At 38.4% G+C, this 26,955-nt stretch overlaps 1 protein-coding gene across 5 annotated transcripts in view; it reads left to right on the top strand.

Annotated features, from left to right (window-relative positions):
- Positions 1-26,955, top strand: part of NEO1 (neogenin 1) — a 213,248-nt gene that overhangs the window by 131,045 nt on the left and 55,248 nt on the right. For all 5 annotated transcript variants that reach the window (XM_072870677.1, XM_072870678.1, XM_072870679.1 and 2 more), the window contains exons 6-7: positions 2,205-2,359; positions 3,201-3,321. In XM_072870677.1, the coding sequence (XP_072726778.1) occupies positions 2,205-2,359; positions 3,201-3,321 (276 nt within the window). The remainder of the gene's footprint in view (positions 1-2,204; positions 2,360-3,200; positions 3,322-26,955) is intronic.

Below are 26,955 nucleotides of genomic sequence, written 5' to 3'. Positions count from 1 at the left end.
TAATCGCAGTTGGCCACCAATAAATTCAGAAGACCCATTTTCAAATGTCAGAGTTGTATACGGTTATAACAGTCATCTGATACAGATAGTAAGTACAGAAATATCTAAATCATTTTAAGGTGGAGTTTACAGTGCTTTTGCTAAATTTATGGAAATTATTACATGAAATGGATGTCTGAAATCATAGGCAACTGGACTCAGCCCCATCCAGATTTTTGCTCCTATGTGAGAGATTTCTAGCAGCAAATATAATGTACATCTTTATATAGTTTTTTGGTATAGGCTTACATGCTTATCTGACAGTTAAGCCATCTTCTTACTCTATAAATAAATATTTCCATATGTTAATGTTCTCTAACTTATAATCCAAAACTTGAGGGGTTTTTGTAGAGCTGCTTGTCTCCAGCTATCTGTTTTTAAAAAAAATTAAATCCACCTACAAACCTTTACAGTCATTTCATTGGAAGAAGTAAAACATGATCTAGTATTCCTTATTCCCTAGCATGAAATAAACCATGTTGATAGGTGAAGCGTGTAAAATGTTTGCCTAAACTCTGTAGCCCTTCCATATTGACTTTCTTTGATAAATATTAAAGGGCAAAAGGCTGCTTTTGACTTTCCTGGAACTTGAACAGTCAGACCTGCCAACATAAGTAAGCAAATTGCCCTTGTGTTGGTAAGTGTAGTAAAAACAAATAAATAGCTCAATGTTCTTCATAATAGATGATATTCAAATTGTATGTGCCTGCAAACAGCTCTTCTTTCTGCTGCTAAGCTAAAGAAGCTGAGAGTCCTCATACACAGCTGGATGCTTCTTAGTGGCACATTTGTTCAGATTTTTAACATGTCTGCGCATTGGACACTTTGGGGCTTGTATTACCAGAAAGTTCTGTATCTCTGAGTTTTTATGGATTTTAAAATATCTTTAATTAATTAGTCTTAACGCTGAGTACATAAGGACCTTTAAAAAGGCAGCCAAGACCCAGAGATAACAACGTTGGTACATGTCTTAAATGAAGAACCTTTCTGTTTTACTGTGTTATGCAATACACATCTTTGGTCATACATATCTGTAATACATTATCAATATAAAATACAAAGGTATGTGTGTAGTCTTGTACATAGTGTTTATTGGGCTTTCACAAACCAGAGAAGAAAACCTTTGGATAAATACAGCACCGCGTATTTGATAAGTTGAGTTTCTTCACAGAAACACAAGGCAATGGTACCCTAGGAAAGTTCCATCTATTTTTGTGTCCATCCATTTTAAGAAGTCTTTTTTAATGTAATTTTAGCTTTTGGTTACCTACTGACTTCAAGTATTGAGTACAAAGAACTCTCTGAAAAATTTTTGTTGTATCAACTGCAGAGTTTTGTCTGAATAAATAAATTGTTGCTAATTGTGGTATACTCTTGTATAACATAACCTGACTGCACTACCACTGGTCTGTGTTTTATGGAGCTCCAGATGCACTCCAGGGCATCAAAGTGTAGATTATTGAAAATGTTCTAGACAGCCGTTTTCATCACAGCCTGATCTTTTTAATTTCAAATCTAACTTACTATCTTTCCATTTTATAAATTAATAAACTTTGCTGCAGGAAGGGGTGAAGGCTGTTGTATAACCTTTCATTGTCTTGCTGGGGAGTTAATTGCACAAGATTCTTTATTTGTGAAGGGGGCATAAAACTGTTGCACAATTAAGCACTAAATGGTTTGCTCAGATGAGCTCTGAGTTGGTGAAGGAAGTGTGAGTGATGTCTGAAATCCACTGCCTACTGTGGTCTCTTTAGCATGCAGCAACGTGCCTACGGCAGATGAGAGACTGCAACGTGTTCTTCAACCATGGAAATTTTTTTTTCCAAATGGCATCTATGTCTCTCAGTTTTAAAATACTTTTTAACTTCACACTTCATACATCTTGGTTCAATTTCTTTTTTCATGTATTCTCAAGGGGTTGTTTCAAATTAAAATGGTGGGCTGTTTAACTAGCCCAAATGTAATTTTGAAATAACACAGAGCTTGTATCAGCTTCTGTCAAACCCTGATCTGAAAATTTCTGCCAGCATTGCTATTGTTCGTGCTAGAGTCCCTGAAGCCATCTTTTTGTGTTGAGTCTTACTGTATGTTTGCGTAGGAGCACAACTGATGTGTTTCTGTGGATGCTAACACCATCTTTTGTCTTTCTTCCATTTTGTTTGAAGTTCCTCCTGAATTTATGAAGCGACCTGCAAATATTTATGCTCATGAATCTATGGACATTGTGTTTGAGTGTGAGGTGACTGGAAAACCTACTCCAACTGTGAAATGGGTCAAGAATGGAGACATGGTGATCCCAAGTGACTATTTCAAAATCGTTGTAAGTATATTGTCCGTTTTGCAGACTTTTAAGCTGTTGACCTGTCTGTCAGTCCTCTAACATATATGTGTGGAAGCTAGGTTCTTTTATAGGACCAGCTTCCTATTTTTGTGCTATTGACGTTTGGGGCCTGGAAGAGAAATGGTTTCTTGAAACCTTTAATGCTCCATAATTCAGTTGTTCTACTGAAACACTAAGGCATGTTGCTTATATTGTATGAGTTGATTTCTTTATAGCTTAGATTTTCCATGAGAGACAGACGCACACACAATGACAAAACACACCTGGTTAACCTGTTAAAGTGCAAGCTGATCATGAATGCTGACTGACTGTGTTTTCTGCAGTCGTCTGCAATCAATGAAAATCACTATTTTAAACAGGAATTTAAATATAAATATAACTGAGTTGTGGATCATGAGTATTGGCACACCAGTACTTCTAGAGGGAAATTTTAGATGTAGTGAAAGTCATTATTGAGACATGGTTGAGAACTTAATGGTTTTATAATTGGGTATACCTGAGGTTGTAGGATTGTAACTGAGCTACGCAGTTATATTTAGCGCTTAAAATATCATAAAAATGGCTGTGGAAATGTTATGACTTGCCAGTGATATGTGATGCTAGAAAATGATAACCATTAGTAAGAGCTTCTGCTGCTTTTTGATACCATATACTTTGAGGATTCAGTGCAAAAGAGATGAAATCTGACAGGAACTCCAAATACACTTTTCCATGTTACTGTTCAGAAGTTTCTCCTGTCACAGTAATGTGCCATAACAACACCATTGTTTTTGGAATTGCAACCTATTTTTAAGTGTTGCATTTTTCCTTTACTCTTCAGAAAGAACATAATCTGCAAGTTTTGGGTCTGGTGAAATCAGACGAAGGATTCTATCAGTGCATTGCAGAAAATGATGTTGGAAATGCACAGGCTGGAGCCCAGCTGATAATACTTGATCTTGGTAAGATAAACTGTGATAGTACAGTGCCAAAAGATGGGGAGGAACAATTTCAAGGGCCTTTTTCCACATTGTGTGTTATAGCTAACTCAGCTAGACTAGGATGGTTTTTCTAAACCATATGAGTGGTTCAGTGTTGTCTCCTGTAGACTTAAACTTGCTTAGGAGAAATTAAGAAATTCTACAGGATTCACCCTGTATTTTGGAAAATATGTCGAAAATATTTAGTGCAATAATAAACTGTAGCCAGAAATCTGAAATATTGTTGCATGCTGAGATTTAAAAAAAATAACAGGATAGCCAAAATGAAAACAATTGCTGAAATGACAAAAGTGAAAAATAAGCAATTATGGAGCACACCACAAATGAAATATTTTACATCGAAGTCATTGCAGCATCAGAAGCTTTTTTTCTGCTATTAGTTTAAAAAGTAGTAAGCTTTGTCATTTCTGCAAACTGCAAATGCAAAATTTTGTTTGTTACAGCTGTGATTTAAGATAAATATTTGTTACTGTGCTCCAGTCAGTGGAATTACTAACAGTGCTCACCTTCTTGTAATGTCCTGCATTGCATATTTTGGATGTTAAAAGAGAATAATTGCTGTTACAATTAAAGACCTACTATCTTCCAGAGAAAAAGGTAGTACAAATATCGTTGCTAAGGCATCAGCTTGTTTTGCTCTTTCAGGTCACAGTTCTTAAAAATAGTTTCTAAGAGCACAAGGAAGAAAACCTGTAGTAAGAGGGATGAGGGGAGAGAGACAAGTCAGACAAGGAAATATTAATTCTGTACTTTTGGGGGCTTTTGTGTTGCCTGTCTTTTTGGGGTATTGTTTCAAAATTCTAATTTCTTTTTTATTTGGATGGAAAGGATTTAGGAGAACCAGTCTTATGTACAGTCAGAGGCATGATGTAACTTCACACTTGCAATTTTAACAGATTTGAATCTGCTAGACCTGGTTTTGGTGTTCAACGTATGGAGAGTAAACTGTTACGAGCGTGCCATAAAGAGAGAGATTTTCCATTTCTTTTCTGACTGTTTTGTAGAGTAGTTGTACACTTACAACTTCTTCTGAATTCTCATTGGGATATGGGTATGTTTCATTGCTGGCTGAAGAGATGCATGTACTTTCCACAATTATTAGGGGAACGAAAGGTGCCCTGTACTGGATTCAGTAGCTTTAATACTATAGAGCCGTGGGATTTCAACCTCCGAGTAGTGTTAGGCGTCTGGATCCAGCAATGGCCTACTATCATCAGGTTGCCAGAAAAATTATTAAAAGTAATTTTATTTCTGCTATATGCATGAATCACCCAAGTAGTTTCCAAATCTTTCAAGCGGAAGCATCATTCCATATTTTCCACGTTTGAAAAATACTGAATAATTAATGCACTTGGGTTTTGAAGCCCTGCCCAAGTTTGTACTTTTGCCCAGTTCCCAGTAGTGGTTTATAAATTACTCTTACTGTTATTATTTTAGTTCCTGTGGTCTCACTCTTCTTCCTTTCCCTCCCCTGTTGTTTGTCCAGCGGTTTCTCCTTCCTGTTCTACTCTGGCAACCTGTCCTGTTTTACTAAAGGACTTTGCCTTATAATGCTGTCCTTTTTCTTTTGCATGCTGCCAAAGGATTATGGATGCAGTGTTGGTGGAGTCTCATTTCGGGTGTAAAGATACACCCCCGAAGTCGTATTGTTCTGTTACATGGCCTGCAGTGTTTTTAACAATGCACTCCCTGTGTAACACTGATGCATTTTAGTTGTTGTTTCCCAACAGTAGAGATAACCACATGGTACATCACTGAAAGTGCATTTTATTTTTTTTGCTGTTGAGTAGTGGCATAACAAGTAGTGCAGCTAGGAATGAATGTGCTGTGTCTTAGTTGTGCTATATGAAAACTAGTATAATATACACAGTCGAAGAAAATACAGATATTTGATATCTTATTTTAATACCTTATCGCAATGTATGAATGGCAAGGAAGGAAACAATATTCAGGTGAAAGAGGGTGAAGGTATCATATATAGTAGTTCTTTCATGACAGATATCTTGATATGAAAATTAAAAACACTAATTCGAGCAAAAACTATTCTGAACACTTCAGTCATTAATACAGAAAGCTTTTTTCAAATTCTTACCTGATGATGAGAAATACTTACTTTGTCAATTTGAAAAGTAATTTCAGTGAAAAAATCCTCATTAAGTGTTCATCAAAGTTCTTCATCCCGATTAGCAGTATGTCCCTTCCCTTGCTGTTCTCTGTTTTCTCCTTACTAAAGGGAATTGGCAGACATCTGGCTATTTACAAACTATTTCCAGTTAGCCCTTTTGCTTATCATATCAAATTGATCTGTACTAAATTAAATTTATATTAGAAAGTAGGAGTTTCTCAGAGAAGCCGCATGCATTCTGTATGGGCCGGTGTTGAAGAAATGGACCGAGACTATTGTGTGGGCATCTATAAATGGACTACAGCGTTGATTGTGGTGTAGTTGACAAGGAGGAAGGGGGTAGTTGGCTGCCATCAGAGATGAGTTTGAGTAGTTGGAAAAGGCAGAGTTACTCAGACTTTGAGGGATATATGCTGAGAAAGGTTAAATAGAAATACACCAATAAAACTGCTTGCACTTTACACATTAGATCAGAACTTAGTTGTCTCTTCTGTACATTGACATGTTTCAGTCTAAACCCTTCATATAGAAATTTTCCAGTGTGTTGGTTTTTGCTGCCTAGAACGATACTGTTTCCTCCATAGCTTTATTGAGGTGTAATGTTAGGGGATTTGAGTGGTCTGAAAGTAAAACACCGCATCTGTATTTTCTTCCGTCTTAGACAGTAGCATAATTTTTAAATACAATAGGCATAAAGTATATAATGTGATTATCTGCTACAACAAAATGTTTTCCGTATTTGGACGTAGATTTCTGACTTCGCAGGTAGGAGTATTTTGGTGATTCACCTTGTCTTCTGCTCAGTGACAGTTTTGGGGTGTGAATGTATGTGAGTGTGTGTTGTGCCTAGCCACACAGACCAGTGTATATGCAGACTCTCATCTGCTAGAATAAGCTTAATATAATTGTTGATCAGACATAAGTTTCTTTTGGGTTGGTCTTTTTTGTATTTGGGGTGAATTCTGAAGCTTGCAGTATATACGGAAGTTATTTGTGGAGAAGATTAAAACAAAGAATTGACTGTCTAAAACAGGTTAATTTGAAGGCTTATTGGAGTGGCTGTTTTATTTTCAAATTCTGTAATTCTCTGTTGGTAAGTTTAGAAAAGAAGAGTATACTTGGAAATGGATTGGCTGTACAGAGTCCACAACTTTTCTGGAATATATCAAAGAATTGTGGCATTGAGAGAAGAGATTTTAGGACAACTGTTCATAATTGAGAAGGTTAAAAGGGAGAGAAGAGGGAGTAGGATTCAGGTAAATGCTCTGAGTTAAATACTCTTATGCTACCAATATCCCCTGTATTTAACTTCAGGTGTAGAATTCTGTGAGAGTTGAAAAGCATCGCATCTGCTTTCAAAATACTTTGAGATTTGAAATTGTCCCTATTTCTCAGATAGTGTCCTTCCCCTGGAGGCTAAGTACCTTTGGGAATTTCACCGGAGTTGTGGCTTGGCTGCCTGGTCTGCCTTTTAGGGATAATTTGAGGTACTTCCCTTTCTTTAGGTAGTTCTTAATTACCACATTCCTCTGCCCTTGCCTTCTGGCAGCATTTGGCAGTCTCGATACTCCTCTCTTTGCCATATTGATTAAAAGATACGTGGTCTTTTCTTATATCCTGCAAATGCCACCACAGAGGACTCCTGCATATCCCAGTGAGAAGGAAGAACCTTAGTCGTGCCTTGGGAATGACTTTCTCAGCAACCTCAAAATCTCTCCCCCCTCCTTTTTTACACAAACCCAGACTTTTTTACTTACAATTAGATCCTGATGGGTCAGCCTCTGACCATCTCAGTTATGGATCAGATATACTAATATGCTCAATTATAACAAAGCTATTTCTTGTCATTGCTTTTACAGCATTATTTTGTGTGGTCTGTGAAAACCTCAGTAATGGATACATTTGGTTTTTCTTCGTGGAGGTTAAATGCTAGTGACAAGACTGAAAAATTCAGCCAGGACCTGTAACCTGGCCTTTTCCAGTGTATCTGGCATTGCTCAGAATTGCCATTTGGGAACTGAAAAAAGAACAGGTGGTAATAAGTAAAAGGAGGTGCCTTTGGGAGAGGGAGGCAGATGGTTCCTTCTCACCCCTGTGATAGGCATTTGACAAGTAGTCAGGCACCAAAAAAAGAGGAGTGATTCTTGAATGCTGAATAAAGAAAAATCATAGGCTGTAAACAAATATGCCATGTTATTTAGAGAACAATTTCAAAACATTATTTGAGATGCACTGTATCACCTTCAAAATTCCAAAGTAAGTGTAGTATACTGCGTGATTTTTGTACTTTTATACTGCAAAAATTAGTGTTTGCCATTCTGTGCCATATTTGTGAGTTGTGTAGGAGTGAGATCTTCAAGTTGAATTAATTGAATACACTGCTGGTATCCAGTAGTACGCCATGTCAAGACTTTTTGTAGTGCAACTATCCATTTCTTTAAACTTAAATTTTTCATGAAAAATAGTTTAAATCCAAGCAAGAATATTCTGCATATGTGAATTAATATTACCAGCATGGGAAACAAGGAGGAGGAATTAGAAGTCTGCATGTAGTTGCAGAGATGTCTTAGGATAGCTGCAAGGGATGGATACAGGCTCTTTCAAAAGGATGGGGTGGGGAAGCAAAGAAGAGGGTCACACTGTATGCAGAGGTCCAACTCAAATGCATGTAGCTTTGCATTGGAGGGGGGGTGAGGAGCAAGCTGAGAGCTTATGCGTAAGGATCAGAGGATGGAAGGACAACATTGTCGTACGTGTCTGCTAGAGACCAACTAATCAATGGGAAGAAGTAGATGAAGCCTTCTTTACACAACTGGAGGTTGCAGGCCCTGGTATTTATGTGGGTTTTTTAACCATCTGGTGTGTGCTGGAATGGCAGCTTGATGGTGTGGCAGGTAATATAGGGCTTTCTGGAGTAGGCTGAAGAGATTTCTTGACGCAGGTTATCCATGTCTGATGGGATGACTGGTGGAGGCAGTGCATTGGACCTGCTATTCAGGAAGAAAAAAGAGCTGGTCAGAGATATAAAGATCATAGCAGCTTTGGCAGCAGCTATCATGAGATGCTTTAATTTAGGCTTCTAAGAGAACTGATCAAAGCAAATAGCAGAATTACAGCCTTGGACCTCAAGACAGGAGATTTTGACTTGTTGAGGGATCATTTGGGCAGGTTCCCATGGGAGATGGTGTTGATGGGCAAGAGGTGAACCATTTGATCTTGAAGGACAGTCTTCTCAAAGCACAAGAATGGTCTATTCCAAAGTGCAGGAGTTTGAGTGTGCATGGCCAGGAGACCAGTAGGGATAAAGAAGGAGCTCCTGACTGAGCTCAAACACAAAAAGAAAGTACATAGAAGCTGGAAGCGAAGGCAGAAAAGTGACAGATATTGCCTGGATATGCAGGGGTAGAACTAGGAAAGACAAAGCTTATCTGGAGCTAGAAACATTTCAGGGAAGGTTATGGAGCAAATCCCCCTGGAAGCCATGTCTGGGTACATAAAGGACTTGATGATGATGACTGGGAAAATCCAGTGTGGATTTACCAAGGAAAAATTTTTCCCAACTATTCCAGTAACCTTCTGAGGTTAAATGGTTGGCCCTGTAGTCGAGAGGAGAGGAGTGGATATCGTTTATTTTGCCTCTAGCAAGGCCTTTGACACCATCTTCAGTTGTATCCCTGCAGCTAAACTAGGGAAATACAGACTGGACAGGTGGATGGTGGGGCATGTGGAGAGCTGGCTGGTCCAGCAGGCTCCCAGCATTATGGTGAATGGAGTGAAGACTAACTGTCAGCCTGGGTAATGAGTGGCATTACCCAGGGCTTGATTCTGGGACAGAGAGGGTTTCATATCTTCATCAGTGACCTGGATGGCGGGACAGAGATCATCCGTAGCAGGTTTGCAGGTTATACCAGATTGGCAGGAGCAGTAGACAGACTGGCAGAAAGAGGGACCTGTGAGGCGGGAGAAGTGGGCTGGTGGGAACCTCAGAGTTCAGCACTGACGGATGTGGAGTCCTGCATCGAAGCCAGAGTGACTCCATGCCGTGGTAGAGGCTGGCCGCCAACTAAGCAAGCAGCTTTGCAGAAAAGGACTTGGTGGGATAGGTGGGAGGTCAAGGGATGTGATTGTTTCCCCCTACTTGGCACTGGTGAGATCACATTAGGACAGTTTTAAGCTTCCCAACACAAGAAAGACACCGGCATAGTGGAGCCCCAGTGGAGACCTACCAAGATAATTAGGGAGCTAGAGCATGTGATGTACTGAGATGCACTGTGACTCTGAGAGAAATGAGTTTGATTATTCCTGAAGAATGGAAGCCCAACATCTTACTGCTCAACCAGCTGATGGAGGGCATAGAGCAGATGGAGGTACAGGAAAAGACTGCAAAAAGGGAATTTCCGATCAGATAAGAGAAAACTGTTTCATGGTGAGGGTAGTTGCAGTCAGAACAGGTTGCCCAGGGAGGTTGTGAAATGTCTGTTCTTGGAGGTATTCAAGACACACCTAGACAAGGCCCTGAGCAACCTGGCCAAAGGTGGCTCTGCTCGAGCGAGGGGTTGCATAGATGAACTCCAGAGATCCCTCCTTAGTAGTAGTATTCTATGATTCAGAAAAACTGTTGGTCTGAGAGGTGTGAATGGACCTTATTTATCTCTTTGTATATAGTCTTAATGTAATAGTCAAATTACGACAATTTTGTGGTGTGTATTTCCCTGCTGATCTCCTTATGAGAAACATAAATGTCTGGTATTGGTGGCACAGCTTGACATTACAAACCAAATTTGATTGAAGTATAACACCACCTCAGTTGCACTGTATGACATTAATTTCTCCACTGAATTGCCTTATGCAAATTCTGAGAGAGTTTTAAAGACATCATTTATTGACTTAAATTTGTACTCTCTTTGTCTAATTGCATTCTGTCGAGGACCATTGCTGCGTGAATAATTTCATTTTATGTTGATACTTCTTTGCCAGAGTTTGGCCATGAGCTATCTCGAGTCTCATAGCAGTGAAATGAGGTGGACAGGACTCCTAATAGGGTAGGGTGGGGGCTTCCCGGACCCGCAGCAGGGTGGAGAACATCAGAAGTCTGACCAAAGTTTTCTGGAGTCAGCACATTTCAGCTAAGATTGTGCCGAAAATCTGGCATTTCTATACCACAAGTGGTATTCGATTGTTGGAGGTTACTTCAGGCTGACACAGACCCGGAGATTTCAGTGGATTAGATTCCACTCTTAGAAGCTATTTCAGCTCCCCTAGACTGACGCCAATCAACAAAAATTTCCACCTATGATTGGATTTCCAGTTTCTTGTTAGTCAAACCTTGGACCCTTTTTGCTTAGCTTCTAAAGTGTTGAACCTTGGCTTTTTTCAGGCTGCTTCTCCACTTTGACAGCACACTTTGAAATTCTAAATGTGCCCTTTGGTGTGCTTGCAGTCCTCCTGACTTTGCATTCATTTAAACCTTACGAGCATTTTCTCTGCTCCATCATCTGTGTGGTTAAAAAAATTGAATCATATGGAACTCGGCATCCCCTTCTGTACACCCCAGTTCAATATCACCTTTCCTTCTGACACCGCAGCACTGAGAACTATTCTGCGTGTGATTTTCCAGCCAGTTATGAATCCACTTTTGTAGCAGCCTCATCTGGAACGTATTTGCTTGCTTTTGAAAATTTCATGCGAGGCAATGTCAAAAGCCTTATTTAAATCACGTTATATTAAGTACTCTGTGTTTTTTCCATATCTGTAATTTCCATTATTCTGTTGTAGGAGGCAAATATAATTTCTTTCTGACAAACTTTGGCTTCTGCTGAAAGAAATCCAAAAGTTGGCACTAACAGGCTTGTGCTCCAATTTAAGAAACTCAGTTGCACTTTGGGGTATTCTCCATATGTAAAAATTTACATAAATGTAACTTATACCCTTGTCTGGTTCAAGCCCAGAGGCAGACAACTTGCATGTTACTTCAGGACCTATTTTGGATAATTTCACAGATATCAAATATGATTTCTCAGGCGCTCTCACATCTTATAGAGGTAATTTTTTTAGAGTATTTTGTATGCAGTCACATACTGTGAATCAAGAACGTTTAGTGTTGTTGTCAAGGCAATACAGTAAATATTTTTTACTGTGAAATAAAAAGTCCATGGAATTCTATGGAGTTCTTGGAGACTATGGAGTACTTGAAAAATATGCAGGGTATTGTGGATGAAATGTCAGAGCAAGATGAAAAAAAGTCCATTGGATAAAAGACAAGGACTCTGGGTATTCTTCCTGAAGACTGTTCTATTTCTTCACTCAAACAGAAGTGTCTTCATGTTCTTTCTGTCTTGTGCAATTTTACATGTTTTAATGAAAGGAAAATCGGAAGAGGTCTCTGTGGTTTATATGAGTGGCTTTCAGAAGGCCTAGTGTCCACCAGAGAAGAAGTTATTCGTAGATTAAAACTGAATAGTAAGGCTGCAAACCCTTGCAGCCAAGAATTAAAATTTTCTGTAAAGAGGAAAAAGTACTTGAAAGAAATTAATTGTGGATCTCAGGGGAGCAGGAAATAGTAATGAACCTGGCAGCAGGTCTGTGCAAAGGGCACCCAACTCTGCTGGGATTGAAAACCTGGTGAGATTTGAGAGATCCCATCTGGTCTCATAAGCGGAGAAGATCCAAAAGTAGGACAATGAAAAATCCACTACGATGAGTATCTTTAGAGACAAGACTAGCAGGGGATTTCCTCTCCCCTTGAGAAATCTCCCCACTTTTGTCTATCATGTGTCAACATGTATCCATGTGTGGTTTTTACTCAGCAGACTTAAGGCTTTTTTTTTTAATGTAAGCAACCAGTTGCCATATTAAAACATGATATTCATACAGTGTTTATCACAGTTTACGTCAAAAATTCTCTCAAATTTAGAAAATAATATAGAAGGTTATGGGACTGTGATATTTGAGCCACATATCTTCTATATACTATATGCCATTTAAAATAGTTTGACTATTCTCAGCAGTTACTGTATTATAAAATCCAAGTCATTTCCTCATTCACCACTGTACATGCACGTAAGCTCTCTGCTCTTCTGTGTGGACACACATACTCACATGTATAAGAAGACTTGCAAGCATAAATACTCATCTTTTTAAATGAAAGAGTTGTAGGATGCTGTAGATAACTACAAGTCTGCAAAAAAATTCTAAAAGCAATGAATGTAACAAATACAACCTCAATACTGATGGCATAATGAAATTTTTTAAAAATAATGGCAATGCTGGTGTTACAAGTAAGCGAGAGGTTTTCCAAATTTGCTGCCTCAATCACTGTCTTATAATATCGAAATGGCTTCATATGAATGATAGATGAACAGCTTGTAAGTCTCATTTTGAAAGTTATGTTTTAGGAACATAAACAGCATCTGAAATCGCAAACTAATTTTAAACAGCGTTCTGTAAAACCAAAGCCAAACTCTGTGTTGTTACTGGTTGTGTACACTTCACTGCTAATTTTCTGTAAGCATAACAGTATGTTCTCCTCCTTAATGCTGAAAGACTTTTTTAATTTTAATTTTGACTTTAATTTACATTACTTAGCTAGTCTTCGTCAGTGAAAGTCAGCATTTATGTTTCTCATGGCTGCATGTATGTTCAAAATTGTCAGAAAGCTGTTTTAAATCAGATAGTTTCATTTCTTGACTCAATCCCTGTTTAAAAAAAATGGCCTTTATTTATTCCCTCTGTATGGCCCCTGCTTATATATAGTCTTATTGAGAAGTCCAACTGATTAAACTAAGCTACACTAGATCACAAACTTCTTTAATTTTAGCTTCATGAGATTGGGACCTAAACAGCTCTCATATTCTGCATTCAATAGACTATTCATGTTTAAAGTTAGTATGTGCTTTAAATAAATTGGTCTAATTTAGATTAAATTAGTAATAGATTAATGTTTGCCAGTGCGCAGTGAATTGCAGGAAGGCATAACAAAATTGATAGGATGCTTTGATTGCGCTTATTAGTTTTCATTTCTTGTTTTATGACTGTATTTACAGTTGACTTGGCAAAGAAATTCAAAACTATGTGAAGGTATTCATATCGGATTGTGTGCACCATGACTTAAATTTAAGTCTGCTCAGCGCAAATATGGGTTATGGTGATTGCTACTTACGCAGTTTTACTTTGAAACACTTGGACTGTGTCACCTGTTTAATTTTGGTTTTCATCAGTGAAATTAATGATTAAAAGGTCCTTGTGTTTAAAGAAATTCTATGTCATATTGTAAAGAAGAATAATATGCAAGGAATGTTAGGTGGAGGCAGAGAAAGAACCTGTAGGAGCAAAAAGCTTTGATGTATTTTGAGAAACATTCAACATCTATTAATACATGTTTTCTATCCTTCAGCTGTATTTATTCTATATTTATCGTACCACAGCAAAAGTGGAATGAAATAGGATGTTGTATATACTGTATGACAATTGTGAAACAGGCTCAAAGGCTTTGAGTCCCTGTTTTATATCATCTCTTCTGGGTTATCCTGAATTCCCAATAGAGTTGCTCGGCACAATAAAAGTCTCTTTGCCACCAGAAAGGCTAATAAAAACAAATACACTTACTGTAGTATCACTTACCAAATCCACCATTTATCCTCTTATATAATTGTTGTTTCTGTCAGCTTGGCTACTACCTTACTAGATAATATATTGTCAGCAATGGTTATTACCAGGAACCAAAGCTGTGCAGCTCTGAAATGGTGTTAAGCAAATGTTTGTTAAGCGAGTGTATTTAGTGTGACCGGCTACAGTTGTTGAGTGATGGTTGATTGTTCCTCTGACTATATATGGCTTCTAGTTATAGGTGAAAATAAAAATAATCAGGGTGAAGAACATCAGCTGTAGGTATAGGGTGCATTCATTGTATCACAATGGGTGTTTGGTTTTAGTGTTTTTTGGTGTTTTTCTTGTTTAGGTGAAGAGTATAATGGCAGAATTAGCTTTAGTTTGGTATCTGTGTGGCAGGATTAGCTGTAGCTTGGTATCTATCATGACTACTGAAGGCATTTCCTCTGCCTTTATTATTCATAAACAGGGTTGTGAAGATTGACAGAACTAGCCTTAATTTGTAATTGATCCTAGCTTCATGTTGTAAAGGAAAATATCAGATTTTGTCAGTCTCGCACCAGAGAGGGGAACAAATGTGTGGATATGGTCTTAATTGGTTGCTTATATTTCAAAGTTGTGAAATTATACAGTAATATCAGAGGCAGCTGAATGCCATTTGGAGAAAAAGGAAGAAGGATTGGTTTACAGTTTGGTTGCATATGTAATAGGATTCGTACAGTTGAGTATCTGAATCTGGGAGAAGATTCTCTTACTTCTGATGTCACATATTTTTCCAGCAGTCTTGACAAGATAACCTGAAAAGGCTTATGGGTTTTATACCATAAGGAAACCAAATAAATCTAACACTAATTTTTAATAATGTGCATTCAAATTTCCCTAATTTCAGTATTGAAACTAACTGGAAATTGTCCCTATTGTCACTGCATTAGAAATATCCTGGTGTAGGTTTTTTTTGTTTTTTTTTTTAATTGTTTCCCCTCTCCTATCGCCTCTCTCCCCTCCAAAAAAAAGGAAACTAATAATTGTGGAACCAAAGCCTTTAAAAGACAAATGGATTCTGTATGGTTTTCCTGTTGACACATTATTACTGAAGGTGCTAAAGGAAAACAAGGAGAAAGAGGAAAGTCGTACCTGGGTCTGCTTTTCTGAGTCCAAGTCACAGAGCTAATAGGGGCTAGTGTGTCTCGGCAGTGGACATTTCACCTTGGACTAGAGTCAGTGTCCTGTCTCGTTCTTTTCTTCAGCGCCATTTTACATGTAACTGCTTTTTAATGTTGTTGGTCAGGAGTTTTTAACAGTGGTCAATGACCAGAGTAATCCACATTTAAAATGTTGTATGTGTTGCTGTAGACTTCGCTCATGTACATTTGGGGAATAACCTCACGTTCTTGTGTGCTGTGATGTGCACACCAAATTCCCAAGCCTCTGTGCTAGTGAAAGAAGTTATGTTTTAAAAATGCTGACGGAGTTTACTACTTCTGTTAGAATTAGAAATATGTAGAAGCGAAAGAACATTACCTGGCTCTTTAAAAATAGAAAGTAAAAAATCTTAATTAAGAGTTCATAAAATTGGCTTGTGTGTCCTTTCTGTGAATTCCCAAACATCCTGATACCTCATCTAGTTTCTATAAAAACAGTGGGTCTGAGGTAGCCTGTAAATGGTAAGTGAGCAGCAGATACATATGGTCTTTAACAGAGAAATGCAGTGGAAATGAATATAAAAAACCCCAACACATCTAGCAGTATTGCTCTATACATGGTTAGAGCCTAAAAGAGGAAAAGGGCCTAAAAGAGGAGAGGTGGAGTTTGCTTGGTATTTTCTCTCCCTTTTTAAAAAAAAAATAAATGTTTGTACCAACCTAAATGAAAGAAAAATAGAGTGCACTAGATATGTGTAAGAAACAAGTAGTTAAATAAATCGATGTTTGATAAAGAGATTAGCAGAAATGAGTAACGTTTTGACACACAAACAGCTTGTTCAGTCTAATCTGTTGCAACTTTAGCTTGCCGGAGTTGTTGCTGCAGAGTTGTTTAAAGTGTCAACAGATCCCAAACCGAGGGAAATTATCTTTCACTTCCAAGTTATTTCTCGGAGAAAACCGCATAGGCTAACATTCAGATAAATCCTGTGTGTACTGCAGCCACCTCTGGACTGGCACACATCAACTGCAGATAACCTAAATACGGAGATGGACATTTTGTCCAGAGGAAACTTTGAGGAGCATTACAGTTGTTTAAATAAAATGCTTCAATTTAAAATCAAGGGTTATTGAAGTTACCTCCAAGAAGGAGCTTTGGACAGTAGCAGGAATTGCACCTTATGGATTAGCAACCGCAGTGCAAGGATGGGTTAATTTATTTCAGTTTAGGCTGTTAGTGAGAAAAGAGAGAAAGGGAGCAATTGCCCTGTGGTTTTTCTTTGAAAACACATCCTTAAATAGTCAAGTGCAGTTTGATCATGGTACCAGTGTATTGGTACTGCTCTGCCATCAAGGCCGTGATTTAATCCTAAACCTGGCTGGTTGAAATTGTTATTGTTAATTATTTGTAGTGTTTACAGAATTCACAGCATCATTGGCCCTGTTACCTTGGGTATGCAAACTGAGTGAAAACTGAACACCACTGTGAAAAACACAAAAGGTGAGATGGAAATGAAGGCGTGGGGAAGTGATTTGCTCAGAGTGATAAAATGAGTTATTGGCAGAGTCCCAGTGAACCTTTAGACTGAGGGAGCAATCTTGCCTAACTCTTCAAATATGCAAATAGCTGCTGTAAAAACGAACACTTTCCAGAAATACACAGTATTTTTATTAGTAACTATTCCATAAAGAGCTTTGCCCAAATGTAGCACATTTGCTTTTGAAATAAAGTTATTGCTTTCCTGTTGTTATTAAAGTCAAATTACAACATATTGTTGCAGGCTCTACTGTTCTTGGGAGATTTTTACTTGCATAGGAGTTCAATTTATGAATATTTACGTTAAATTCAATTCATGAATATTTACCTGTACACGGTTCTTTTGGGGCATTTACATGCATTTCTTCTGCCTTGGGTTCTATATGCATGTTTTGTTTAGGGCTTTTTGACTCTTTTCTCAAGGAGCGGTTGTTAAAAAAAAAAAGTAAATCTAAAAAAAAAAAAAATATTTACTATTGAATTTTAAGATTATGTCCATCATTTTGCAATATGTAGTTATGGTTTGAATTTCGTTCCAATAACAAAATCTGTTTAAAAGTAGTTAAGTTTTAAACTCCTCAGGGATAGGTAGAGATAGGTTTGGCTTTTTTCCTTTTTTGTAATGTGAGTCTCATGACCAAAATGCATGCAGGGCTCTTTTTCTTTACATCCGCCCCTGAAACACTGGTATCTGATCTAAACTGTGGGGTTCCTGCTTAGGTCTATAGGAGAGGCTGCCTTCCTCTGTGGACTCACTTCTGCGTGTAATGCGTCAATAAGGTCTGTCACGCCTTTTTAATGGTTGTTTTATGAGACAGGAAAAAATCAAATTGTTTCCTCTACACCAAAGCATTTCATCATGAAATTAAAATGGGAGGAGTGTTCTTTATCAGAAACGATTTTATGACTTCCTTTAAAAAAGCAGGCTTATGGTCAGGATGTGTTTATCAGTATATTTATATAGTCACAATTTATTCAGTGCCCATCAGTGTTGATTTTACATTAGAATATAGAACCAAACAAATGCTTAAAAATCATAATCAGTGGGTATTATTTAGGAATTTGCTTGTTATGTATTTTTGGTGAGCTTTTTGCAAGTAGTATGCATTGAGTGAAGAGTAAATAACAGTTCTCATTCCCAGTGGTAATGTAAATTAATCGAAGGCAATTTAAAAAAAGAAAGGCATCTTGCCTACCTGCTTTAGGCAAAAAATGTCAGCATAGAGAAATAAGTAAGCAAGCATCTCCATTTCTTTTTATGAAGAAAATGAGGGTTGCTTTTGTTTGGGGGAGGGTCTGTTCCTCAGGCTGGGGGATTGCATTTGGTTTTTTAAGTCTGCTAGAGACAAAGTTGATTCAGAGAGCTGTGTTGGATTCTTGTCCTCAATCATCTTCCTTCTTTGAGATGATCTAGGGAAATGCTTGTGTGAAAAAGTAGTTAGTTGATTCAGGATGATAAAGCAGCAAAAAGTTTTACAGTACTGAAAAGAGGAGGATAATTATGTCCAGGTTTAACTCCTTGAAATGGCTTCCCTATAGGTTCAGATGAATGCCCACCTCCCAGGGTAGGAGTGGTAGATGTTTCAGAGGGAGCTGGGTGCTCCTAGCCCGGCTCTGTCCTCTGACTGCACCCACAGTGGTTGATGTCATCTGTGTCTCCATGGGCAGCTCGCTTAAACTCTTCTGTGTTTCAGGCAACAGTTTCATGTGCAGCTGAGACCATCTAATGGCTCTTTACATCCCAAAGGGAAAGTCTGTAGTTCTGCCACCTCCCTTGAACGAGTTCTGGTGTCTGTCATACCCTTTCAATACCTTCAGCTCTCTTGTAGCCTGCATGGAAAGTTGTATGCTCTTTTTTCTGGACTAACAAGGCGAATTGGCTTTGGGGTCTGGGCCATAAAGCCAATACAGGGCTTTATGTATGTATATATGTAAGTACAGCCAGTTCTACAACATGCAAGGGGCAAGTGGGAGATGGGAATCTCTCCCATTCAGCAGACGTAAACTCCCAGACAACGTCACCTCATTTTGCCATCAGTCCTTGATTGTGTATTATAGTCAAAAGTAGTTAAAATACTACAGAAGTTAAAAGCATTGGCTTTAATAAGACCAGTATATAAGTGCATAGAAAAAATGCCCAGGGTTGAAAATTGCTGGCAACTTGGAGGTTTCTTCAGGTAGAGTGGTGAAACGAAGAGACACTAAGATTCTGTTGCCATGTGAACATGTCATTAAAAAAAAAAAGTCATTGGAAAAATACCTTCATCAAAGATTCTACTGTTTTTCTGTCTGCTTTGGTACCAAATGTCTTATATATACAATGGTAGGCATTACTAATGGATATTCAGTTAATCACAGCAAGCAATGTATAAAACACTGCAATATAAACCATAAAAACTCTGTATGTTTTAATTTCTGAGCCCGTTGTCCCTGATCCGTAATACACTGTTATGCAGTCATGCAGGCACGAGGCAGCCTTTATGGGGTCAGTTCCTCAGCAGGTGTGCTTTGCACTTCTGAATGGTTTGTGCAATTTTAATTTTAGAAGTAATTTCAAGGTTAGTAGGCTTTATGTCCAGCTGGCCACGGTTGTGCTTTCTCATAGGTGTTGGTCTGAATGTTCTCATGTGTTTCCTTTTTCTGACAAATTTCCTTATATAGCAAAGTTGCACACAAAGTTCTGCAGTTTAAATTATCTCATGAAGCTCAATTTTGTATAGAACTATTGATATAATTTTGAATCTCTGAAATACTAAATTTTGTTGTCGTCTTATGGTCATGTCAAGCAGACATAGATCTCTGTCTTACACCAGGTAAACGGATGTGCTGGTGGTTCTCATTACGAAATCCAGGAGATTCGGGAAATGTATGTTCATTATATCAAGCAGAAATTGGTCTAATACATTCTTTATTCACTTTTTCAGTTTTGCATGAAAGCACCTCTTACTAGAAGAATAGGAGTCTGATAGATTTCTATTAATTAGTTTTTCCAAGGGAAGGAAGTAATTTAGTTGTTACAACTGATCTATTGAGACAAAGTACCAACTTCAGCATTGTGGCCATTTGTCCTATAAGAACTTATTAGAGCCAGTTAATGTGTTTTTCTTTGATTATGGTATCATGCAGGTAACTACTAGGAATAATAAGATGATATCCCTTTTGTCATAAATTTATGAATTAAGATTTGAAGAAGAACGACAATTTGATACAAGTAAAAACATAGGAGGGGAAACATAGGGGAGAGCAAAATTTTGAAGGATAGTTGTATAGCATGGACTTACTCATTATTTCATACTTATTACATTGCAACCAGTTACTGCTGTAGTTTTTTGAATACTATGAGGGGAAACTGTACAAAAGAAAATAAATATTTTTTGACTATGATGCTTCGAAGTATCACAGCTTCTTAATCCTGATCAAAGTTGAATCCTTCTGTTCTGAAGCAGGAAGAATGATATCATATACTAAAGCTCAAATTTAGGAAAACAGTGCATTAGGTAAAAGTCAGAAAAATGTTTGAAAGTCTTGATTACCTTTCCGGAATCAGTTAAAAAGCGATTTATGTGAAAAATATTATTTATCAAGTAAACAGTTCTACCCAAATACCCCAAGTCAAAATTAAACATATCGGTACCTCTGAGGTATTTTTTTCTTGTGGTATACAGTTAAAATATTAAAGGTGTTTAGAGATCTGAATGTCCTAGGTCATGGTTTTTGGCAAAACAGTAATTTGCCATTTTTAGTTATAGTAGGTCTCTGTTGCTGAAATCAAAGATTTATTTACATTTAAAAGCTATAAAATCCATTCTGAAGTCCGTATAAAGAGGACTTCCTTTTCTTCTGCAGTAGTATATATTAACGACTCTGATGTTCAGATTCCCCAGATTCCTCAGTTGTTCCCATAACTGATTCCTGTTGGCCAGGTCTATCTTGTTCTCCACTTCCTGCGTTATCTATGTCCTCTGAGGGTGCATCCACATGGAAGTTTTCATTACCATCAGGAGAGCACTCATGAAATTTCCCACCCACGCCTGCACCTCACCCATTGAGTTGCATCTCAGATTAGTCTTGGATCTCGATGTCTTTTGAAGGAAATTGAACTGGAAGATGCACTCCGGTCCCTGCCCGGGTGTTCAGGGTAAGACCTAGGCCAAAGTGAAACCTACAGAATCCATATGATATGGGTGCTGGGTTCTCAGAAGCAGCTGGTCCACCCTCCAGTGCCTCTTCTACTGTCTTCCAATGTAGACATAGCCTCAACCATGGTTCAGAAATCCCTTACGCTCTCATTTGACAGGCACTGTAACTGTGACTTTGTGAGCAGTTAAATATGGCCAAGAATAGTCTAAATATGGCCACTAACTAGTTCTTAAAGTGTTTATGCATCTTAATTTCATACATTTCAATACTACCTTCATGAGGTGGGTTGTAGCAGTGGCATACTCATTATACATATGAGGCAGCCAAGGGAATTGGACTCATCCCAGACCATTCAGATAACAGCAGCAAAGCTGAAGCAGATAACATTCCTATTCCACCTTTCCTTTGTGTAGTATATCCGATGGTATAATTGGAATGTTATTGCCCAAAGCAGGAGGAAGCCGTGAATATGCCAATAATGTGCCACAGGAGTAAAAAAGGAGGAAAAAGGAAATCTAAACCGGAGGGGCTGGACAACATGGAAAATATTTCTAATAACTAGCCAACAAGTAGAGCATTTCAATTATTAGTTTTCAGGTGTGACGTTTGACAGAGTTGTTTTTAAAAGATCACATCAGCATCCTGAAATGACGATGCTAGAATAGCACCACAGACACATGTTCAAATTGTTTGTTATCTTGCTGCAGTGAATTATGCTAACAGCAGTGGGGGTCATTTTTCCTACATGAATAAAAGCTGGGTACCACATTAGTGTATCAAACTGATAGGCATCTGTAGCCTTTACCAGTCTAATGTTGGTAAAATTAAAACATTGTGCTTTTGCCAGTGGAGGGTTCAAGTTATAGAAGTCATTGATGAGTCATTTGTTTGAGTCCAACTCCCTGTGGGTATCTGTGCACTCTGCAAAACATTTTGATAAAATAGTTGCGAAAGGTGATGTCTGCTCAGAAGAAACCCTTGGAAAGAGCAGCTTGACAGAAAGGATTTGAGAAATTAGCAGTCCAGACGCATGTCCCCACGTCTCTGTTCTGCACAGGAAAACGAGCTGGGAACCTTATGGTTTGCAAAACACAGGTCTGGAGGGAGAGAGAGAGAGAAGGAATCTTCTCTTATACTGAATCAGTGGGATTTGTGCTAGGGTTGTCTTAGCTGCAAGTCTCGGCGTTGCACCTGGGCAGCACAAATGCACAAAGCTATGTGTTGGAATCCTGTGTAAAGTATATGTACCGTGGGTAAAAATAATTTCTAGTGGAAAGTTAAGAAAATCCTACTTTCTCATTTTTCTGCCTACCTCACCCTGTTGGTGGGTTGCTGGATGGCCTGCAACGATTGGGTTTCAGTAGTTGAACATTACCTGTATTTGTTTAGTAGTTTAGACATCGCTCTGTTGTCCAGGTTACTACATAAGCATTAGAAAAATTATGGTGCAGAGTGGGAAAAGGACTGCTTGAAATACTTTGCTTTGCTTTTAACTTATTTTTGTTAGCTTTTAACTTCATTAGATGCAGACAGATAAATCAAGTGACTTTCCTTGTCTATTGATCCAGAATTGAAATTGTATTGCGACAGTTTTAATGTATCCTCTTAGCAACATTTATTTAACCTCAGTCTCCCCCTCTCAGCCCCTGACTGCAGTGGAGCCACTGTTTAAGGAGTGATTCATTTTGTCAGCTGTTTTGCTGAATGATTTCTTTCAAATGCTATTCAATACAACGTTCTATATCTCAACTGTACAGCCTTTGTGTGATGCCAAATTGAGCAAGGACTTTTTCTTGATCCCTTAGAAAAATACAAGCTCAGAAAAACTGATATATCGGCAATGGTTGAAAAGAGAAATCTGTTGTATACGAGTCTGGCATGCAACAATGTCATTCTTTTCCCATGTTCTTAGCATGTCACTTGCTGAATATGCATATTTTATTTTAAAAAAAACAACAAACGTTAATGTGAAACCGTGTAGGAATAGGCCTGCAAAAAATATTCCAGAGTATAGTCACTTTTTAAAAAGTGATTAAATATATGTTAGAAAGAAGAGATTTGTTTTGCATGTTACTTGTTACACCATGCTTAAAAGCTTGAAGTAATAAAGCTGCTCCCTTATTGGCATTAAAACTAATTTTAGTGTAATTACTCATTAACACACCTCTGTACTGCTGAGCATTCTGCTCACATGGCTGTGTACAAATCAGTTGGTAATGGTACTCAAGGCATTTTGAGAAAGAATGGGGAAAAAAGGAAGGGAAATAACCTAGTCTTCTAAATACGTTCCACAGCTATCAACAGTACCAAATTGCTACCAAGCTGGTATTCAATTGTAGCTTTCAGTGGGTGAGTTTTCTTGCCTATTAATTGCTTACCTTGTATGATTTACAAGTCCTTTGTGCTTTTATTTGGTTCGTAGTTTATTTTTCAGACACCCCTAGCTTTTTGTTGTGTTTGATAGATCTACCTATAATGCTGTCAGAAGGAATATTTCTGGTTTTGAGTCTTGCACGGGGATAAAACTGGGTTTCTGTTAATCTGGGAAATCTTGGCATCTCTCCCAGACTCTTCATCTTGATGCCTGCAGGTTCTTCAAGCACTGTGTGCAGATCACTTAAGTAAAAGATGGATCTATTTCATTATATAGGGAGACAAATACATGAGTATGTGGGATGTGTTTTAGATTAAGCAGATGAATTTTAAAAATTTATCAGGGGAATATTTTTTCCTTAGAGAAATTTCAGCATTTTGTTTCAATTTCATTATTTAAAAAATATTTCTATTACATTTTAACTAAATAGAATGATTTTTTAAAGACAGGTAAGATGCAGCTTTTGCATCAAGAACATGTAATTTGAAGCAGATCACCTGACAATATTACCAAGACACGTAAGAGAAATGAAGGTATTAATGTAATGTGATGGAAGATACATGGTTTACATTTCGAGCTCTAAAAAGATAACTGTACTGGAGAATGGCAGCCTCATGCTGTTCTTTGGAGTTTTGTTCTTTGTAAGTCCATACAGCAGAAGTTAATCTCTTTTAGTTTTCCTAGAGTTAAAATGAACAACTGAAATGGTGTTTGTAAGGAATTTGTGTATTGAAGTAGCAATGGCCTGTTGTGCTGGATATGAAATGTCTTAACTTTCTTTTTTAAAAATGGAGACACTTCACATGTCAAGTAGTTTAAATAAATGCGCGAAGCAATCAATCAAGGAGTTCACCAGAATGGTTCAGAAGATGCTGCTTCAGAAGGCATTTGGCTGATGCAGCTGTAAAACACAAGTTGGTTTTTATAACGGCTTCCCTACAGATTATTCCTCAAACTGTTTCATGGTTTTAAATAATGTATTAAATATTTAAATTAATGTAATTAGCTAATAGCTAAGGGTAGGAAATTAAAGCTCTCTGCAAGGGAAAAATATTCAACTGAAGTGTAAAGTGAACAGAAATTTGAAATTAAATGGAAATCAATCAAGCAGGCACTCTGGGAAAGATGCTGAAAACTATGGCACCAAGGAGGTTTTTGCAGAGTACCATACCTTGTTCCTCAGTGGAAACATGATGTGGAAGGAGTAAAGATAGGTGCAGTGAGTAAGTCTCCAGTCCAAGTGAACTACTAATATGGGCTCAAATTTAAACACGGGAAAAGCCTGGCTGATGTAACCGGGACCATAAATGTGACACTGAATTGGCACTCTAATTGTTATTTAGGAGCAGAGAGATGATAGTTGGGAAGATCCCCTGACCCTGATACAGGACTCCACATTTGTCAGTGCTGAACTCTGAGGTTCCCACCAGCCCACTTCTCCCGCCTCACAGGTCCCTCTTTCTGCCAGTCTGTCTACTGCTCCTGCCAATCTGGTATAACCTGCAAACCTGCTACGGATGATCTCTGTCCCACCATCCAGGTCACTGATGAAGACATGAAACCCTCTCTGTCCCAGAATCAAGCCCTGGGTAATGCCACTCATTACCCAGGCTGACGGTTAGTCTTCACCCCATTCACCATAATGCTGGGAGCCTGCTGGGCCAGCCAGCTCTCCACATGCCCCACCATCCACCCATCCAGTCCAGATTTGGCTTTCCTAATTCCACCTCTGCATGCCTGGATGGTGTTTCTGTATTTTGTTTGGTTAGCTATTTTGGTCTGGTTTTGCTTCCTTTACACTTTCTGTGCTTAAGCTGGGCCAGGAGTCCCTGTTCAGCCAAGCTGCCTTCTTGCCATGCCCATTTGTTTTCTTGCTTGCAGGAAAATGAATCATTCTGGGGTTGTGAGTGGTTTGTCCCTGAAGATCAGCGAGCTCTCCTGATCTCAATTGCCCATAAGGGCAGCCATCCATGGGATTGCACATGTCCCATGACTATGCTCAAGATTCTTCTCCTGTAGTTCAGTGTCTTGATTACACCAAATGCCTTCCTCAGTTTCCTCAGGATCTTAAATTCTACCATCTGAGGGTCATTTCAGCTAAGGCTGCCATTGACTATCAAATCTCTGAACAAATGTTTCTTATTTACAAATAGCAAATGTAGGAGAGCATCTCTCCTGCTGGATCATCCAGCACTGGTGTCAAAAAGTTGTTCACAACACACTTGGATGCTCACTGCTCTGAGAAGTGGTGATGTTGTATGTTGGAGTAAGGTTATAGTGGTAACTGGAAGTGCTGATAACTTCAGCTAGAACCTTTTCTGCCCCAAGACGCTGCTGTTGCTCCTTGGTATATTGTACTGTACCATCAAACAAGGGGTGAAGCTGCATAATGAAATATCCTGTACTGAGTAGTCTGCAATAACAAGGTTAGCCTTGTGGGCACAGGAGCCCTATCTGAGTCCAGAAGAAGAGCTAAAATGTGGTGCATTTCTGTAAGAAACATAATTATGGGAACATAAAAATAGTTTAGATTTTGCAATGAATGTGAAATTTACGGTGTAGTCTAGTGATCAGGAGGGTGGTGCTGGAGAATACTTAATTGTGATCTGTGGCTATTACAGTGTGGAAAAGTTAATTAAGAAGTTATTCTTGAGTGCTTGTCTTTCTGTGATCTGTATTTTCAATGCCAAAATATGTATGTTTCTAGCTCTGGGAGTCTTGCAGAGTCGTGTAAAGATACAGGTATTGAAGTAAAAAGTATTGATTTTAGTATCAAAGGAAGAAGAAACATCTAATTGAAATGTAATTAAATTGGTGATTTTATTTACACCAGTACTTGTTGGGGGAGTGAAGCTTTCCCAGTTGACAGGATGGGCAGTATCTGAGAGAGGAGATGAAATGTGAATAGGAGCTTCAGGAAGGGTGGAAGATGCAATGGAGCAGTAGCAGACGCACCAGCACGCGAGAAGGGAGGGAGGACGTTGCCAATGTCCCCGTGGAGTTGGGCCTCATTTGTGGTGGTCATTGGTCCCAAGAAATACACCCTTGTCTTTATGGTATTGTGGACAGTAATGTTTCATATGAAACAATGAAGTGTTTCATAGTTCTCCCCACATACTTTTATTACATTGTGCAAGCCTGATAAAAGCAATTATTTTGTTCTTTCACCATTGTCAGTAGCTGCCTGGGAAATAGAAATGAAAAAATGAGAGTTCTGTCAATTCAAGGCCTATGTGTGAGATGCTGCTTTGGTTGACAAGGTTTTTTAGAATTTAAAATCAGGTTGTTGTTGATGATGGACATCTCAGTGCAGCTGAGACATTTCCAGTGTGTCTGCCTGAAGGTTTGGTTGTTCAGAGAACATTTTCTGGTTTAGTCAGGTTTTTTGTGTGGAGTTTTCTCCTTGTCTGTTGAGACACAAGTCCACGTATTCTGATAGTATGTTAGGTGGAGATGCTGCAGCTCTCAACAAAAGCTGTACTAGTCCTGAACTCTTTCTGGGGAAAATCTGAGCCATTTTAATTAGTTTCCATAATTAATAAGTGAATAAAGGTATTTGGCTGCATAGATTCCCATGTGGAAAATAGTATCGGGTGGCTTAAGCTTGGTAAATAGTTAAGAATCCAGGGTAGCCTGAGCTGTAGGTTTTTGTTACTAATTGTGCTTCCTG

This window comes from Ciconia boyciana, chromosome 8 (assembly GCF_034638445.1).
Source record: "Ciconia boyciana chromosome 8, ASM3463844v1, whole genome shotgun sequence".
NCBI lineage: Eukaryota > Metazoa > Chordata > Aves > Ciconiiformes > Ciconiidae > Ciconia > Ciconia boyciana.
The sequence above is the reverse complement of the archived record's forward strand: the minus strand, read 5'-3'. Positions and strand labels throughout refer to the sequence as shown.